Source organism: Lepus europaeus, chromosome 2 (genome assembly GCF_033115175.1).
Source record: "Lepus europaeus isolate LE1 chromosome 2, mLepTim1.pri, whole genome shotgun sequence".
In the NCBI taxonomy this organism is placed as follows: domain Eukaryota; kingdom Metazoa; phylum Chordata; class Mammalia; order Lagomorpha; family Leporidae; genus Lepus; species Lepus europaeus.
This window is the reverse complement of record NC_084828.1, coordinates 96,763,236-96,781,908: the sequence shown is the minus strand read 5'-3', so window position 1 is coordinate 96,781,908 and position 18,673 is coordinate 96,763,236. Positions and strand designations below refer to the sequence as shown.

The 18,673-nt window shown below is 36.9% G+C and overlaps 1 protein-coding gene across 3 annotated transcripts in view; it reads left to right on the top strand.

The window, feature by feature from the left end:
• The window catches only part of ATP11B (ATPase phospholipid transporting 11B (putative)), a 120,105-nt gene that overhangs the window by 69,814 nt on the left and 31,618 nt on the right, over positions 1–18,673 (top strand). For all 3 annotated transcript variants that reach the window (XM_062211353.1, XM_062211339.1, XM_062211346.1), the window contains exons 18-24: positions 3,513–3,694; positions 4,920–5,123; positions 11,202–11,355; positions 12,534–12,636; positions 15,106–15,251; positions 16,873–16,932; positions 18,502–18,629. In XM_062211353.1, the coding sequence (XP_062067337.1) occupies positions 3,513–3,694; positions 4,920–5,123; positions 11,202–11,355; positions 12,534–12,636; positions 15,106–15,251; positions 16,873–16,932; positions 18,502–18,629 (977 nt within the window). The remainder of the gene's footprint in view (positions 1–3,512; positions 3,695–4,919; positions 5,124–11,201; positions 11,356–12,533; positions 12,637–15,105; positions 15,252–16,872; positions 16,933–18,501; positions 18,630–18,673) is intronic.

Here is an 18,673-nt window from a genome sequence, read left to right as displayed (position 1 = left end):
TTTAAAAAACTCCTAAAAGAATATATTCATGAAAAGTGAGTTTTTTAATTAATAATTTATTAAAAATTATGGAAATTCCACCATTCTGTTATACTGTAACAGTGACTTAACCTGCTAAAATGTATCTTCTCTTCAAATCTATTAGAATAAGGGTACTTTTGGTTTTAAGAACAACTTCGAAGTACACTATTAAAAAAGGGAGTTACTGGGGCCAGCATTGTGGCATAGCGGATAAAGCCATCACCTGCGGCACCAGCATCCTGTATCGGTGTTGGTTTGAGACCCATCTGTTCAACTTTTGCCTAGGAAAGTAGCAGAAAATGGCCCTACTGCTTGGGCCCCTGCACCCACATGGGAGACCTGGAAGACACTCCAGGTTCCTGACTAGAGTCTGGCACAGCCCTGGTCAATGTGGCCATTTGGGGAGTGAACCAGTGGATGGAAGCTCACTCGCTTGCTCGCTCGCTCTCTCTGTCTCCCTTTCTTTCTGTAACTCTGACTTTCAGATAAATCAATCTTTAAAGGGAAAAAAAAATAAGTGTGTGGGAGAGAGACTATTAAAAGAATATATGCTGCCGGTGCCGCGGCTCACTAGGCTAATCCTCCACCTGCAGCACCAGCACACCGGGCTCTAGTCCCAGTCGGGGCGCTGGATTCTGTCCCGGTTGCCTCTCTTCCAGGCCAGCTCTCTGCTATGGCCCGGGAGTGCAGTGGAGGATGGCCCAAGTGCTTGAGCCCTGCACCCGCATGGGAGACCAGGAGAAGCACCTGGCTCCTGGCTTCGGATCAATGCAATGCACCGGCCACAGCGTGCCGGCCACGGCGGCCATTGGAGGGTGAACCAACGACAAAGGAAGACCTTTCTCTCTGTCTCTCTCTCTCTCACTGTCCACTCTGCCTGTCCAAAAAAAAAAAAAATATATATATATATATATGCAAATTCTGAGGATGTAGAGAAACTAGAATCCTCATACATTGATGATGGGATTATAAATGGTATAGCTACTTTGGAAAATAATTAGACAGTTGCTTAGAAGATAAACATAGACTTGTTATATGACCCAGCAATTCCAATTCTAAGTATACACACAAGAGAATTGAAAACAAAAACTTGTACATTAATTTTACAAGCTGCATATTGCTATAGCCTAAATATGCGAAAATGCAAATATCTACTTATGAATGGACAAAATTTAGTATATCTATATAATGGAACATTTTGGGGTGTTTAAAGGGGTGGAGTACTGATATATTCCACAACATGGATGAACCTCAAAAAGATTATCCTGAATGAAGAAACAAGTCACAAAAGGTCACCTATTCCATTGCTTAAAAATATCTAGAATTTGGGCTGGCACCATGGCGCAGTAGGTTAATCTTCTGCCTGCAGCCCCGGCATCCCATATGGGCGCATGTTCTAGTCCTGGCTACTCCTCTCCCTCTGTCTGTCACTCTGTCTCTCAATTAAATAAATAAAATCTTTTTAAAAATATTTAGAATAGGCAAATTCATAGAATGAGAAAGTGCATTAGTGGTTGCAAGCAGCTGGATGGGACTTTCCTTTTGAGGTTGCTGAAATGTTCTGGACTTAGTGATAATAATTGCACAACTCTGAATATACTGAAAATCCTCGGGTATGTATGCACTCTTTGAAGGGGAATATTTTATAGAATGTGAATTATGTCTCAATTGTATTTAAATAAGAAGGCTAATATTTAAAAAAATGAAAGATATTGATGAATCTTACAAAAACAAAGAGCTGTAATTCATGTGAGCAGGAAAATCACTGAGCAACTCTCTTTTAGTCTTGGACCTCAGGATGCCTTATTTTCTGTTAATGTGTGCCCCATATTCATCTCTGTTCACCTACTTCCTTTACTAGTTTATAGTTTATTTTTCCCCATTTTTTTGTTTCCTGATTGTTTATGCTCTAATTTATCTACCACACTGTCCCATCCAAGAGAATACAGACATTGTTCTACATTACCATCATTTTAATATGTAAAACAATGCTGGCACATATTGATATTCCAGAAGTACTTGTTGTGAATCAACTTAGTATAGGGTTGATCTTTTGGGTATAAAGTTAATTGAAAATAGATCTTTTTTTGATGCATAATGTATTTTTATTCCTAGAGAGCTGGACTGTTTGTATATATAGATGTTTCCTATGTTCCTTCCATCATTGCTTCTATTTTTTTCCCTAAAGAAACCTTTTATTTAAAGAATACAAACTTCACGCATTTCATAAGTACAACTTTAGGAATGTAGTGATTCTTCCCACCATACCTGCCATCCCACCCACACTCCCATCCTACCCCCTCCTCTCTTTCCTATTTCCAGTTCCACTCTTCACGAAGATCCATTTCCAATTAACTTTATACACAGAAGACCAACTCTATACTAAGTAAAGAGTTCAACAATTTGCATGGGGGAAAAAAAGCAAAACTGTTTCTCAATAGTCCAGACAAGGGCTGTTCAAAGTCATTGTATCTTGAAATTAATTTCACTTCTTTTTTTTAGAAACTTAATTAACTTTAAAGAAGCACCCAAGAATGATACTTCTTTTGTGAACACTTAGACATAATTATAATACAACTCTTTTGAGAACAGAGGTCCTTCATGGGAAGTTAGTGCACAGTGACTCCTGTTATTAATTTAACAGTTAACACTCTTATGTATCTCATCAGTAATCACCCGAGGCTCTTGACATTGACATGAACTGCCTAGGCTATGGAAGCCTTTTGAATCCACAGACTCTGTTAGTATTTAGGCAAGGTCATAAGCAAAGTGGAAGTTCTCTCCTCCCTTCAGAGAAAAGTACCTCCTTCTTTGATGACCCCTTCTTTCCATTGAGGTCTCACCCACTAAGGTCCTTCACGTAGGACATTTTTTGCCACAATGTCTTGGCTTTCCATGCCTGAAATGTTCTTGTGAGCTTTTCAGCCAGACCAGAATGCCTTAAGGGCTGATTCTGAGGTCAGAGTGCTGCTTAAAGCAATTGTCATTCTTTGAGTCTGTTGTGCAGACTGTTTTCCATGTTGGAGCATTCACTCCTTTTAGATTCTATATATTATTATTACCAGACACTTAATCCTATCCATATGATCACTTTAACACATAAGATGATATTTTTACCACCACCCAGCTTAAGGGGATTTGGGGCCTTACGGTTTAAAAACTGTACCCTTAGAAGTGAGTCCATAGGAATGTATGCAGAACTATATAGCTTTACAGTTACAAACTTCATATACTTCATAATTACAGCCTTAGGAACATGGTGATTCCTCCCACAGTGCCTACCCTCTTCCTACCCCTCTTACTCCTACCCCTTTTCCTCCTCCCTCTCTTATTCTCACTCTTATTTTTCACTGAGATCTGTTTTCAATTGACTTTATACACATATGTTTAACTCTATGTTAAGAATTCAACAAATAGTTTGAAAAAACCTCTTATTTTCCATTAGTTATTTGTATTCAACATTTATCTTTAATGTTTTTTGTTTGTTATAGAAAGGGCTAAGAACTCTGTGTGTAGCATATAGACAGTTTACATCAAAAGAATATGAAGTGATAGATAGACGCCTGTTTGAAGCCAGGACTGCCCTGCAGCAGCGGGAAGAGAAGTTGGCAGATGTCTTCCAGTATATAGAGAAAGACCTGATATTACTTGGAGCCACAGCAGTGGAAGACAGGCAAGTATCATTTTTTCTGCAAGAATTTTTCTAGCCAAATGTTTCTAATGTGTGAAATGCATTCACCTGATTAACATCCTATAATAATTTAATATATTTAAAATCAAAATAGAAACTGAAAGCCTTGATTTTTTTTCCCAGTCACTACAGTTTTATTCCAGCCACATATCTGAAAGAGAGGAAAGAAACCAGCTCTCCATGGTTTTCCCTGTAGACTTGAGTTTTTGGACTACTCCTGTGTATACTATACAAAGATTTGAAGCACTTGTGTCATTCTCCAGCCTCCCTCTCACCGCTGCCCCCTCGTGCTTTTCATTTGAATGATGCCATGCTGTCAGTTGTTCTCCACTGCACACCAACTGTAGTTAAAACTCTTCTGCTTTGTACCTTTGTTCCAAGGCAAGGCTGTGCCTTCTGCCTGGATGAGTCCTCCCTTTCCATCTACGAATATCTGTTCATAACCTAGAGCTCAAATGTTAGCCCCACTATGGCAAGATCTTTCCTGACACCTAACAGTTTAAAAATCTCTTTGTGAAATCTCCATGTTTCATAGTTATTTCTGTTGTTATAGCACTGAATTACGACTGTTTGTTTAGAGATTTTTTTTCTCTGTTAGCCCATGAATTCCTGGAAGCATGTTCATTCTTTGTCTGTGTTCCCTAGCATCTATCTCAATGACTGTTTCACAGTTTCTTGTGTTAAGCTGAATCCTACAAATCAGGACTGTTTTGTTTTCCTGTACTCCCTAGATCTAAGGGTGATTGTAGATTTTTAAATCTACATTTTAATTTTCATTAACTTTTTAGTTCTCATGAGATTTCTGAGACTCACCTGAAATTGTATAGTCCTTTGATTTCCAGTGTGATTTTTGAACTATGAGTGATTTGAGTAATTTTCTTAGAAAAAGAGAAATTTTAAACTTAGATTTCCTATTAATAAACTAGGATTCTGTGAAGACCACATAAATTGATCTTGTCAAAATCACCTTTGAAGATACACTCTTAAAATACAAATTTGCAGATTTAATTTTGTATTACCAGATTGTTACTAATCTGATTATTCCTGATTCTTCCGTAACGGGAGAAAATTCCAGTTATATTGCTATGCTATTGCATTCCTATGTCAAGGACTCCAAAATTTGCCTCACATATACTGTCTGATTTATACTTACATAGTGAGTTAGAAGAGTATTTTCTGCTACCAGTTTTCTTCCTGTTATTTTCAGACTGCAAGATAAAGTTCGAGAAACTATTGAAGCATTGAGAATGGCTGGCATCAAAGTGTGGGTACTTACTGGAGATAAACATGAAACAGCTGTTAGTGTGAGTTTATCATGTGGACATTTTCATAGAACCATGAACATCCTTGAACTTACAAACCAGAAATCAGACAGCGAATGTGCTGAACAATTAAGGCAGCTTGCCAGAAGGTAAGAATATAAGTATCTACATCATTCAAGTCAGGGATCAGCAAACTGTGGCCGGTTGCCACTGCTTGCTCTTTACAGGGTCAAGTGGTGGTTTTTACATTTTTTTTTTATGGATACAAAAGAATCAAAAAAAAAAATACAATTTCATGACATGAAAATTAAATGAAATTCAAATGTCAGTGTCTGTAAAGCCGATTGGAATGCAGCCACTTTCATTTGTTACATGGTGTCAAATGACTGATTTTCTCTTCCGACAGCAGAGCTGAGTAGTTGCTACAGAGACCTCTGAAGTCCTCTCCCATACCTCACACTGCTGCTTGGTCCGCTGCAAATCACAGTGCCGCAGTTAGGGGGCCCTTTGGAAAGTTCTTGGAAAATGCGTGTGAAGAAAAAAGCTGTGCACGGATTTCAAAACCTTTGTGAATTTTTAATTCTGCTTTCCATGAACATCTTAAAGTGCCCTCATAGAACTTGATGTGGGGGATGCTGTATAGTACCATGTTGTACCCTTTATTGTCAGTGTATGACCATCATGTCAAAACAAGAAAAGAAGAATGGGCTTGTAATATCACAATTTTAAGAAACAATGAAGTGGCCTGGCGCCGTGGCTTAACAGGCTAATCCTCCACCTTGCGGCGCCGGCACACCGGGTTCTAGTCCCGGTCGGGGCACCAATCCTGTCCCGGTTGCCCCTCTTCCAGGCCAGCTCTCTGCTATGGCCCGGGAAGGCAGTGGAGGATGGCCCAAGTGCTTGGGCCCTGCACCCGCAAGGGAGACCAGGAGAAGCACCTGGCTCCTGGCTTCGGATCAGCGAGATGCGCTGGCCGCAGTGGCCGTTGGAGGGTGAACCAATGGCAAAAAGGAAGACCTTTCTCTCTCTCTCTCTCTCACTATCCACTCTGCCTGTCAAAAAAAAAAAAAAAACAAAACAAAACAAAAACAATGAAGTGGAGATGATTTTATTATTTATTTAGGAGGCAAACTATTATGTTTATTATATGGTAATATTTTACCTGTCCTACCTGCTTGGAAAGACATTTTTAAGAATGAATTTAGGGCCGGCGCCGTGGCTCAACAGGCTAATCCTCCGCCTTGCAGCGCCGGCACACCGGGTTCTAGTCCCGGTCGGGGCACCGATCCTGTCCCGGTTGCCCCTCTTCCAGGCCAGCTCTCTGCTGTGGCCAGGGAGTGCAGTGGAGGATGGCCCAAGTGTTTGGGCTCTGCACCCCAGGGGAGACCAGGATAAGCACCTGGCTCCTGCCATCGGAACAGCGCGGTGCGCCGGCCGCAGCGCGCTACCGCGGCGGCCATTGGAGGGTGAACCAACGGCAAAAGGAAGACCTTTCTCTCTGTCTCTCTCTCACTGTCCACTCTGCCTGTCAAAAAAAAAAAAAAAAAAAGAATGAATTTAACATCTAGATCATATATACAGTTCTGTTGTATTAAAATTAAAATCTCTTTACAGATGAATCAGCACTAACAAGGGAATGTTTACAATTAATGTTGATGGTAGGGAACATTAACTTTGAACTCTAATTAAGTGAAATATTATTCCCCACCCAAAAAGATGTTATTCTCATTAGTACACTTGTATTAGGAGTTGTACTCAATTATTACTATAATTTCAACCTATTCAATAAAAGTTTGTTGAAATTTCATTTCTTATTCATTAGGAAGGTGCCTAATATAACATCTGCAGTTTTACCTCTTGCCTCACAATGGTTATAATTGAAATATTTACTATCTGACCCTGTACAGAAAACATTTACTGGCCCTAATCTAATTTACATGATCAAACTTGGAAATTAATCTGCATTTTACTGTTCAAAGATTATTTCATAAGAGTTTATAGTTTAAATTCTGTCCTTTTTTGTCAATCATTTTTATAAACAGGTCAGATTTTTAGGGTGTCCTAACACCATCTAACTTTTCACAATAAATTAAGGAATGTGCTTCAGTGTGCACATCAGGGTTCCTTGTCTCCTGTCAGTACCTGTTATTTCTGCTCCTGTGATACCCAGAAAAAGCCAACACTAAAAGATTATGCCTTAGCATTAATATACATTCACTGCTGTATTTGTTTATTGTGTATGTATTGATGCGGCACTCTGTTTAAATACAAATTGTAGTACAATGAAAATTACTTGGGTCAACAGTTTTGTTTGTATTTAAACAGAGACTCTTCTAAAAGTTGTACTTTTTAAACACATCTCTTAAATAAGTTTTTCTTTGACAAAATCCAGAGTTTAGTACCACATCAATATGTGAATAACATTGTGGCTGCTTAAATATTTAAGTACTACAATGTCGAGGAAAACTTCTCAAATGTAGAAAGCAGGTGCTCAAAATCACTTGCTTTATATATGCTTTCTAAAATACTTTTTTTTTTTTTTTTGACAGGCAGAGTGGACAGTGAGAGACAGACAGAGAGAAAGGTCTTCCTTGGCCGTTGGTTCACCCTCCAATGGCCGCCGCGGTAGCGCGCTGCGGCCGGCGCACCGCGCTGTTCCGATGGCAGGAGCCAGGTGCTTATCCTGGTCTCCCCTGGGGTGCAGGGCCCAAGCACTTGGGCCATCCTCCACTGCACTCCCTGGCCACAGCAGAGAGCTGGCCTGGAAGAGGGGCAACCGGGACAGGATCGGTGCCCCGACCGGGACTAGAACCCGGTGTGCCGGCGCCGCAAGGCAGAGGATTAGCCTAGTGAGCCGCGGCGCCGGCTCTAAAATACTTTTTCTGATTATAAATAAATATATACTTAAAAATACTAAAAGTTATAGATACATTATGCATTTAATAAAAATATTAAATGCTTAATAATTATAAGCATTTATAGATACTATTTGTATTTTAGCGTGTATCTTTAAGTCTTCAAATATAAGTGCTTTTCATGAATATGTTACAATGATTAGTATTGTTCCTTTCCTTTTTTGTGCAAAAGTTACAAAGAACTTGGGTGGACATTTAGCCTAGAAGTTAAGATGCCAGCTAAGGTGTCGGTGTTTCGCATCAGAGTGTCTAAGTTTGACTCCTGGTTTCCTGTTAATGCAGACCCTGGGAGGCAGCAGTGACAGCTTAAGTAACTGGGCTTCAGCTTCCCATGTGGCAGACCTGGATTCCCAGTTCCCAGCTTCAGTTCTGGTACAGCCCCAGCTTTTTCAGGCATTTGGGGAATGAACTCCCCTCCTCCTCCCCCTCTCCCCCCCAACAAATAAATAATGTAAGTTTATATATTAAAGTGAAGATTATACTCTTAAAGTGGATTTAAGGCTTGCTTTCTTAGTCCATTTGTACGCTATGGAAAAATACCTGAAACCAGGTAATTTATAAAGACGGGAGTTAGTTTGTTTTTTCCACACTTCTGGAGGCTGAGAAGTCCAGGGTCAAGGCACCAGCAGGCTACGTGATGAGGGCTGCTGCCTGCTTTCAAGAGGGCGCCTTGTTGTTGCCTCCAGGAATGCTGCGTCCTCCAAGACAGAAGCTGCTCTGTCAGAGCAGTGATCCACTCGTGAGGGCAGAGCCCTTACGATAATCACTTCCCAAAAGGCCCCACTTCTTTAAAAAATATATATATTTCTTTGAGAACTAGAGTTACAGGCAAAGAGAAGGAGAGACAGAGAGAAAGGTCTTCCACTTGCTGGTTCACTCCTCACATGGCCGCAATGGCTGGAGCTGGGTCTATCTGAAGCCAGGAACCAGGAATTTCTTCCAGGTCTCCTACATGGGTACAGGGGCCAAGACTTGGGCCATCTTCCATAAGCAGGGAGCTGGATCAGAAGTGGAGCAGCTGGAACATGAACTGGCACCCATATGGGATGCTGGCACTGCAGGCAGAGGCTTAGCCTGCTAAGCCACAGCACCAACTTCAATGCCCCACTTCTTAATACCACCATTACAGAGCTTAAGTTTCAGCATGCATTTTGGAGGGGACAGACTATAGCACTTGGCTGTGTGAAATTTATACCATTTTTTGTGTTTTTTTTAAGATTTATTTATTTATTTGAAAGGCAGAGTTACAGAGATTCAGAAACAGAGAGAGAGAGAGCAAGAGGGAGGCAGGGAGGGAGAAACAGAGGTCTTCTATCAGTTGTATACCATATTTTGAAGATACTAAATCTTTTTGGTAGAATATGTTTTCTTCTATAGACATGGAAGTTAATAGGATTTCAATTTATAGACTTTCAGGAAGTGTCTTGTCTAAAAATATTTATGAAAAACTTGAGTAGAGCCAGGAATTCCATACCTTTGATTGCTTTAGTTTATGCCTTTCTTCACAAACATATATGGTCTCCTATCTAGGCATTTAGAACAGAGAGTCGTATAAAATATGTTGTTTATTCTCAAAATACATGGAATGTAGGAAAAACAGAGAAGTAAATACATTGGCATAGATCTGCCACAACAGAATTGTGACTGAGACAGGCAGAGAGGGAAACTTAGCCTGGACCTAGAGTATCAGGGAGAGCTCTGGAAGAACTGAAACCCTGTTGCCTCCTGAGAGGTGAGAAGTCAACTGGATAAATACCAAAAGCAGAGGGGGAAGGTATGCACATTCATAGAGCTGGGAGGGAGGCTTTCTCAAGAATCCATAGGAAAATGTAGCCCCAGGACAAGGTAGGTGGGAGAGGGTGTAGGCCATAGCAAACTAAGAGGCTACAGAGATGAACAGGTGCTGTCTACTGTGTTCCATAACTCTGTAAGCTTTTCCATATATTTTTAAGATCTATTTATTTATTTGACTGGTAGAGTGTCACAGAGAGAGGAGAGAGAGATCTTCCATCTACTGGTTCATTCCCAAAATCATTCCGATGGCCAGGGCTGATATAGTTGAAGCCAGGAGCCCAGAACTCCATCCTCATCTCCCACATGGGTGGCAGTGACCCAAGTACTTGGGCCATCCTCTGCTGCTTTCCCAAGCACTTTAGCAGGGAGCTGGGTTGGAAGCAGAGCAGCTGGGACACAAATTGCTGCTCTACATCGGATGCTGTTGTCACAGGCGTTAACCTACTGTGTAACAATGCTGGCCCCTTTTTCATATTTCTTAAATATCCCATGGATTCTGAGATCATAATACATCTAGAGAAAACCCTAATTTAATGTACACTGAGTAGATTCCTCCTCACATCTTCTGGCAGCCAATAGTTTGCCCAGCTGCCGGTAGTCAGATCATACTTTTGAGTAGCACTTGCATAGCATATGACAAGTGAGGTGTTATTCCTGTTCCAACATAGTAATATGTGCCATTATCATCCATTATAGGAGTTAACAGTAAGACAGCATTGAGTCCTTCATTCCTTTCCTTCCTGCTCAAACACATGGTAAATCTAGCTCATGAATCTACCTGAACATTCTTGATTGACTTAATTTTCAAAATTAGAATTTGCTACAAGTGTAGCTAATAATATTTATATTTTTGTAAGAATTTCCATATTCACAGTTTGTGAGAATATCCTTAGATTACGTGTTATAATTCACATTTTAGAAAATATAGTTACTGGGGCTGGTGTTGCAGTATAGCAGGTAAAGCTGCTGCCTGCCACACTAGCATCCCATATGGGTGCTGGCTCACGTCCCTGTTGCTCCACTTCCAATCCAGCTCCCTGCTAATGTACCTGGGAAAGCAGCAGAAGATGGCCCAAGTGTTTGGGCCCCTGCACCCACATGAGAGACCTGAGTGAAGCGCCTGGCTCCTGTCTTTGGCCTGGCCCAGCGCTGTTCATTGCAGCCATCTAGAGAGTGAACCAGCAAATAGAAGATCTCTCTCTCCTTCTCTGTCTCTCCCTCTCCTTCTGAAACTGTAACTTTCAAATAATAAATACATCATCTTTAAAAAGAAAAAATATATAGTTACTGTATTTCTGTATAAACTCATCACATAACTGAACTCTCATCCTATCAGTGTCTCTCAGTTCTTCTTAATCTTAACTTTCAGATTATGTAATTGAATTTGTTCCCTGATATGTCAGTCTTAAAACAGACTGAGTGAACTGTTCATCTTTCATAAGAATCTTCTTTCTATATGAGTGTAAATAATGTTCCTTCAGGGTATCTTATGGAGAGTATCATTGTTTTCTCTTTTAGAATTACAGAAGATCATGTGATTCAGCATGGGCTGGTAGTGGATGGAACCAGCCTATCTCTTGCACTCAGGGAACATGAAAAACTATTTATGGAAGTTTGCAGGAATTGTTCAGCTGTATTATGCTGTCGTATGGCACCACTGCAGAAAGCGAAAGTATGCATATTTTATAAGAATTCCCATGAAGATATTTAGATCTAAAAATATTTTTAAGTTCATGCTTTACCTAGTTTGATTTGGTGATACATAGAATATGAATCTTCATCACTTTAACCATATATATTAAATGACTTTCAGAGTCCTCTGAACATTCAAGTTTCAAGTATTTATAATGACTAGAAAATCTGTGGTGGGCAGCAGTTTTTTATCTGGCTGAAATACAGATTTGAACTGTGATAGCTAATATTACACAAATTAGTTACTTAGCTGGTAAAGGAGCCTTGAAGACTTCAATCCATCTGCACCTTCGAGTGGTTCTTGCTCTCATGAAATAATAATTGTTTGCTAAAAGTGCCCATCAAGTGGTAAACAGATCTTTAGTAGAAAAGTTGAAAAGCAACCTAATGTAATATAAAACTATATTCAGGAGATATTTAAATTTCAGCCACCCATGATTGAAATGGAAATGTTTACAAACTCTTTTTAATTCCAGGTATGAAATTTGAAGTCTTAGACTGTATCTTTCACAAATATCTTTTGCAATGCACATTAAGTACTGATTATTTCACATGCATCTAATAGATTAGACATCTAATTTTTTTGGCTTTGTAAAATTTCATTACAGTGCCTCAATTATTGTAACTCAGATGCCCTAAGTTATGGAAACTAAAACTGGAGAATAAACAGATTATGTCCAGGTTCTTTATAAAAGTACATTGTAGAATTCGTTAAGATTTATTTTGATTTCGTCTGGTTTAGTTTTGATTGCTTATTAAAATTTTCTCAATTTTTTTGTAAGAGAAAGCAATTATCGTTCCTGTGTATCAAGTGAAAAGAATCATTTCATGAGAAAGAAAAAAATTTTCCTAACAGAATTCAATTAAAGTGCAATTTTTTAACAAAACAAAATTATTAAGCTTTTTAAAAATATAAAGTATATTTAAGAGATAGAATGCAAACGTTATACTATTTTGTTATGAGTTTCTGAAAGACATCCCTAAAATCTTAATGGAGACATCTCTCAAAAAAGTGAAAACCAGTGCATTTCTTATATATTATAAGATTAGTTCTTTCATTACCATTCTTTCAGTACAGAGTCAGGTCAGATAAATGGCTTTATGCAAATATGAGAAAACTGAAATTCTATCATAAAGAGCTAATTCATTGTCTTTCAGGTAATCAGATTGATAAAAATCTCCCCTGAGAAACCTATAACCTTGGCTGTTGGGGATGGTGCTAATGACGTAAGCATGATACAGGAAGCACATGTTGGAATAGGTGATTGACTGTTTTTTCCTAAACTTTTTAAATTGATGTAATTATTTGGTGGTTTCAGATTTTCCTTCTGTAGACATGTGAATCAAAACTAAATACAACATAGCAGTATATTATTGTGTAGCTCTGTTAAAACCTATTAAACTCACCATTTAGGATATTTTAGTTCCAAATTTTAAGGAATTAAATACCACTGTGGTGAATTTTATTTTTGCCAATTCTTCTGAATAAAAGAAACTTATTTTTTCATGCATTTTGTACCTTATAGAGTACTTGCACACCTTGTTTTACTCTTTTTAAAATCTAAGCTTGTGATTTACAGAGTTGCCCTGATGGTTTTAAATTCTTGTTTTAGAATGTTACTGTTATTTACTTTATTTGTGACTCTAAAGATTCTACAATGAATTTTGAAAATAATTTTAGGTATAGAAAATTACCCAGACTGTAATAAAAATATAAAATATGAAATAGTTCCTGATTTCAATAAAAGCCTTTATTCAATTTTCTATTTTTACCTAAATTTTTTATTGGATTCAAAATACTGATATTACTTCCTTACATTAAGTTCATTAATCATTGCATATTTTAACCTCTTAATTTATTAATCATTGCATATTCTGACCTCTCTTTCTCTGTATCTTTATTTTACAAATAAAGAGCAAAAGAGGAAAATATGGATAGGAACTTTTTATTGAAGGATAAACTTTGACAGAAGAGAGTTGGACGAGTCTCTGTTCTAGAATAGTGCCTGTAATATCCTGTGTTGAGTAGCTGTCAAGTCTGGTATCTCCAATGAATCTCTCAGATCAGCTCCTTCCTCTTTGAGATAATTAACTCTTCATTTTGAAAAGTTGATGTGCTCTCTAGTTTGTACATTGTTATTTCTATAAATCTCCATAATTTGATGAAACTTTCTATATCATATATTAAAGTACAAAAAACTTTGTTTAGTAGGTCATGAAAGAGACATTTCAAATCTTGTAAGGTGGAAAATAAATTTTAAAACCAGAGGGCACACTAGCATATTTGCAAATTATCTAATGAAGTCGAATATTCCTAATATGTGAAGTCTTAACAGAGTAAGCAGAATAGGAAAAATACTTAAGTGGAAATATGCAGAAGGAATGAAAAAGTATTTAGTCTCTAACAGTCAAAGCAATGCTGGTTAAAATTGCCTATCAGATTGGCAGCAATTACAAAAATTGTTAAACCTGAGTTGACAAAGATACAGATAAACAGATACTCTCAAGCATTCTTGCTGGAATTATAGATTGCTATACCCTGCACTCTTATTCATAACGAAATTGTAAGTGTACATAGTTCATGGAAAATGCACGTTATATTTTAATCCTGTTTTTCCATGAACTTTTTTAAATCCCCGTATCTGCCTATTGACATTGCAGTTATGCATCCAGGAATTTCTTTAATAAAATGATTGAATATGTTGATAAAGTTATGAGGGGGCCTCAAAGTTCGTGGAAAATTTATATTGTGAAATGACTATGTATAGATTGCAAAGGTTTTTTGGCCCCAAGTAGCTTACCTTTTAATTAAATTTTTCCATATCTTTTTGAAGTACCCGTAGATATATTATAAGCGATATCCATACTCGATTAAGTAACAAAAGCATTTTGTAACTATCTCATTTTTGTACACATTTTCTTATATATATTAAATACACAGACACAAAGTATGCAGAAGGAAATTCTAAAAGGATATAGACAGAAAACAGTGGTTTTTCTCTAGGCACCATGAATAGGTAATTTTCTTTGTACATTTTGGAGCGTTTTGATCTTTAATTAAACAAAATTTAACTTTGAAAAATAAGTTTTAAAAGTTTATTTTATATTGAAAATAAGTGAATTTGGCAATAACTCTTTTGCTGTTTTGAAGCCTAAATGATTATTGTAACCTAAAAATTATATTTGTCAGATAAAAGGTTACAATTATTTAAATGATATTGTACAACTTAAAATTTTATTTTAAATATTTTTTTTCCTGAAAAAGCACTTACACAGAAAAGTTTTAAAAGAGTTAAACTTGCTTATTTTTTGCTAGGTTCAAACAATTCAATATGAATAATTTCAATGAATATATTCATTGGTAATAGTGAGATTCAAGCTATTTCATAGCATTCTGTCAGAATTCTATTACTCCCATGTTTTATGCTTATCAGTATAATAATTTGTGCACCTACTAGATCCTTAACTTTCAATATTATTTTTATAATATTGTATTTTATTATACTTCCTTGAAAATTGATGTTACATGTCAGGTATGTATTCCAACTGTCTATTACATATTTAAGCAGAATAACTTTTAGGGCCAACTGCTATCTGCTGTAAATGAGGATTTAGTGTTCTTCGTAAGTTCAGGTTCAACCACTATAAATAATTAAGATATTTTCAGATGTATGATGAAAATTATTCTGTGTGTTAACAGTAATCATGCTTTTTTGTTTCTGTGTTACAGGAATCATGGGTAAAGAAGGAAGACAGGCTGCAAGAAATAGTGACTATGCAATAGCTAGATTTAAATTCCTCTCCAAATTACTTTTTGTTCACGGTCATTTTTATTATATTAGAATAGCTACCCTTGTACAGTATTTTTTTTATAAGGTAAGTTTCATGCATAAATTTAAAATCAATTATTGATATAGTAATTAGAAGTTTCAGCTTAAGGAATGTTGTAACCATAAACATTTCTGGTAGATTCGTTATGTAAAAATTACAGGATTTTTGAAATAAATCTAATTTATACTGATAGAAAGCAAATCAGTGGTAGCTAGGAACAAAAGGTACAGTTGATAGAATTAACTAGAAAGCAATGTAAGAGCTGGTGATAGAAAAGTTCTCTAATTTTATTGTTGTGTTTGAATTTGTCAAAACATCAAAATTTACACTTAAAAGTGACGTTTGTTGTAGGATACAATAAATTTGATTTATTTATTTTAAAGATTTACTTTGTTTATTTGAAAGGCAGAGTTAGAAAGGGAGAGACAGAGAGACGTCGATCTTCCATCTGCTGGCTCACTCCACTAAATCTGATTTTCTTTAAAGTTATTTTGTCTTGGGGCCAGCATTGTGGTACAGAAACACCCCGGCATCCCATATGGGTGAGGTTTGGAGTCCCGGCTGCTCCACTTCTGACCCAGCTTCCTGCTAATGAGCCTGGGAAAGCAGCAACTGATGGCTCAAGTTCTTGGGCCCCTGCACCCATGGAGGAGACCTAGAAGAAGCTTCTGGCACCTGAATTCAGCCTGGTTCCTCCATGGCCATTGCAGCCATCTGAGGAGCAACATGGGGGACAGAAAATCTCTCTCTCGCTATAATCCCAACTTCCAAATATGTAAATTTTTTTTTTTTAAAAAGTTACTTTGTCTTGAACCAGTAAGTAAATTTTCATGTCACGCCAGTATGATGGTTTCAAGCAAAGTTTCTTAACATTTTTTGTGCCCTGCCTGACCTTTTGATAGTGTACTGAAATGTATGTACTCCTTAATATAGTGGTTTTATATGCATAAAATAAAACAGGTGGATGGAAGACCTCTCTCTGCTATAACTGTCTCTAAAGTAAATAAATAAAACTTTAAAAAAAATAAATAAAACATAGGATTACAAGGAAACTAATTGTGTTGAAATACTGTTCTATCTCTGGACCCTTTTGGGAGGGTAGGATAAACCAGAGTGTCTCATATTGCATATATTTCTGTAATTAACAGCTGCAAACTAATGAAAGAACACTAGTGGACTACATATTGGTATCAGATGAGCAGGGTAGTGTTTTTCTAGCTTATTACTCCAGCTTTTACTTATCAATTCGTTGAGATGGAAAGGTGTTTTGGTAGTCCCATTTATTGTGTGCTTTAAATATTTTTGTAATATATAAAGCTTTCATAGTCCTAATGTTTAGGTAAATCTTACTTTTTGAACTATAAAAGTACTGAATAAAAATTAGAAGTTTATAAATTAAAAATTACGACATTGCTTGTCAGTTATCAAAGCTAAGGCTTTTTCATTCTGACATATACACTGTTGCTTAGAAAGATGGGAGATGTTTTTAATAAAATGAGAATTCTACTTTCCCATTTTATGCAGACAAGTCCTTACAGACAAATCATCTATTTCATATCAATCTAAGTTGTATGACCAGACAATTTAGTAGCTAGTCATTTCGGAATTTGTTTTCTCTTTTAGACCTAAATATTTTAATTATATCTCACTTTATCTTGTTTTTCAGAATGTGTGTTTTATCACACCCCAGTTTTTATATCAGTTCTACTGTTTGTTTTCCCAACAAGTAAGTAAACAGAAGTTGTGTTTTGTCCTTTTAGAGTAAGATGTGTATATTTAAATTTTGAATACATTTGGAAGGATTTTTTTCTTAGTCCTGCAGGTAATAACTAAACAAAACTTTCTGATCCATATGTTTGATCAGCGTAACATTCATATTTATTGTGGTTTTCAGTTTGAAGTAAGTGTTGGTGCAAAAGTATTTTTAAATTGGGGATGCTTTTTTAAACTATGTATGAACTCTTAACAGCTTCTCAGAGAATTTGATAACTTTTTTCAGCTTATTTGTGATATTTATATAGCTTCCTTATCAAACCAGGCCAGATAAGCATTGGAGATTCATTTCACTTTCATTTTTGACTGAGAACTTTTTTAGGTCTGAAAGGAAACTTACTGATTTAGCCAGGATGACAAACAAGTTTCATCTTAGGAACCAGCTTTAAATAATTGATAGGGGCCTCTCCAGTACTGCACTGGCAAGGTTTCAGGGACCACAGGTTCAGACAGGAGATGGTGTGATTGTTTAGCAGTGGCTGTGCTGGACATGGACTTGGGGGAAGTCCTCAGTGGCCCACATGTGGACTGTTTTATTTCATAGCAAAAGAAAGTGAAATCCACAGAACTCAAGTAGCTTGCTCAAGATCACATCGATAAGTTGATGAGTCACCCGTGACTTGGACCTACTCCGTCTGATTAGCCCCCTTTTTACATAACACATTATACAGCTCAGATTGATCAAGGCATTGTTTCTAATTTGTTGAAAAACTAAGGGCTTAATTATCTTTGTTTTTCGTGTGCTGTTTCTGTGCTTAATCACTGTCTTCTCTGGTTTTAGTCTATAATTCTGAATTACAAATAGCTGGTTGAGCATTGATTGCTAGTAACAATTTCTTTATCTGAATGAAATAAGGATAATAAGAATGCTATAAGATCATATGACAATGCGACCTGATTTGGATTGATTTAGGGTTTTCAGAGACCTTACACTGTAATTTAGGAGACAGTGTTAATAACAATAAAATCAGTATCTGAAGCTTTAGCAAAGTGCTAAGCAGTTAGTACCAACAGTATCACCTGTGACTCCTCAGAGAAGGAAGCTATCATCAAGGACTGGCACCACTATGAAAAAAGTTCATAGAAGAAGACTCTTGTTCATTGCCTTAAAGAAAATGTAGGACATACATGGGTTGACCAAGCCATGAGAGCAAAACCATATGTATTACGTTTCTAAGGCATGGTAAGACACTAGGATGCTTGTGGGAAAATATGTAAAAATATATCACAATGGCCAAATTGTGGAGAATCTTGAAATTTAGATCCAATTCACTGCAGTTTCAGAAACATCGACAGCAAAGCATTCCAATTTCTACAAAGAATATAAATCTAAGAATATTATATGTCTACATAAAAACAAATTGGAGTTATTTACTTGGAATTACTTAAATGGAATTTGATGTCAACTGTAAAACCTACAATTGTATGCTTATATTTAATATGCTGCTTTGGGATTATATGCCAAAGGGTAATAGTAATACATAGTTTAAATTCTCAAAATTTTTCCAATGTCTCTTTCTAGACACTGTATGACAGTGTGTACCTGACTTTATACAACATTTGTTTTACTTCCCTACCTATTCTGATATATAGTCTTTTGGAACAGCATATAGACCCTCATATATTACAGAACAAGCCTACCCTCTATCGGTAAGTATTTTCTGATATTAAATGTCCACAGCATTTCTGATTGC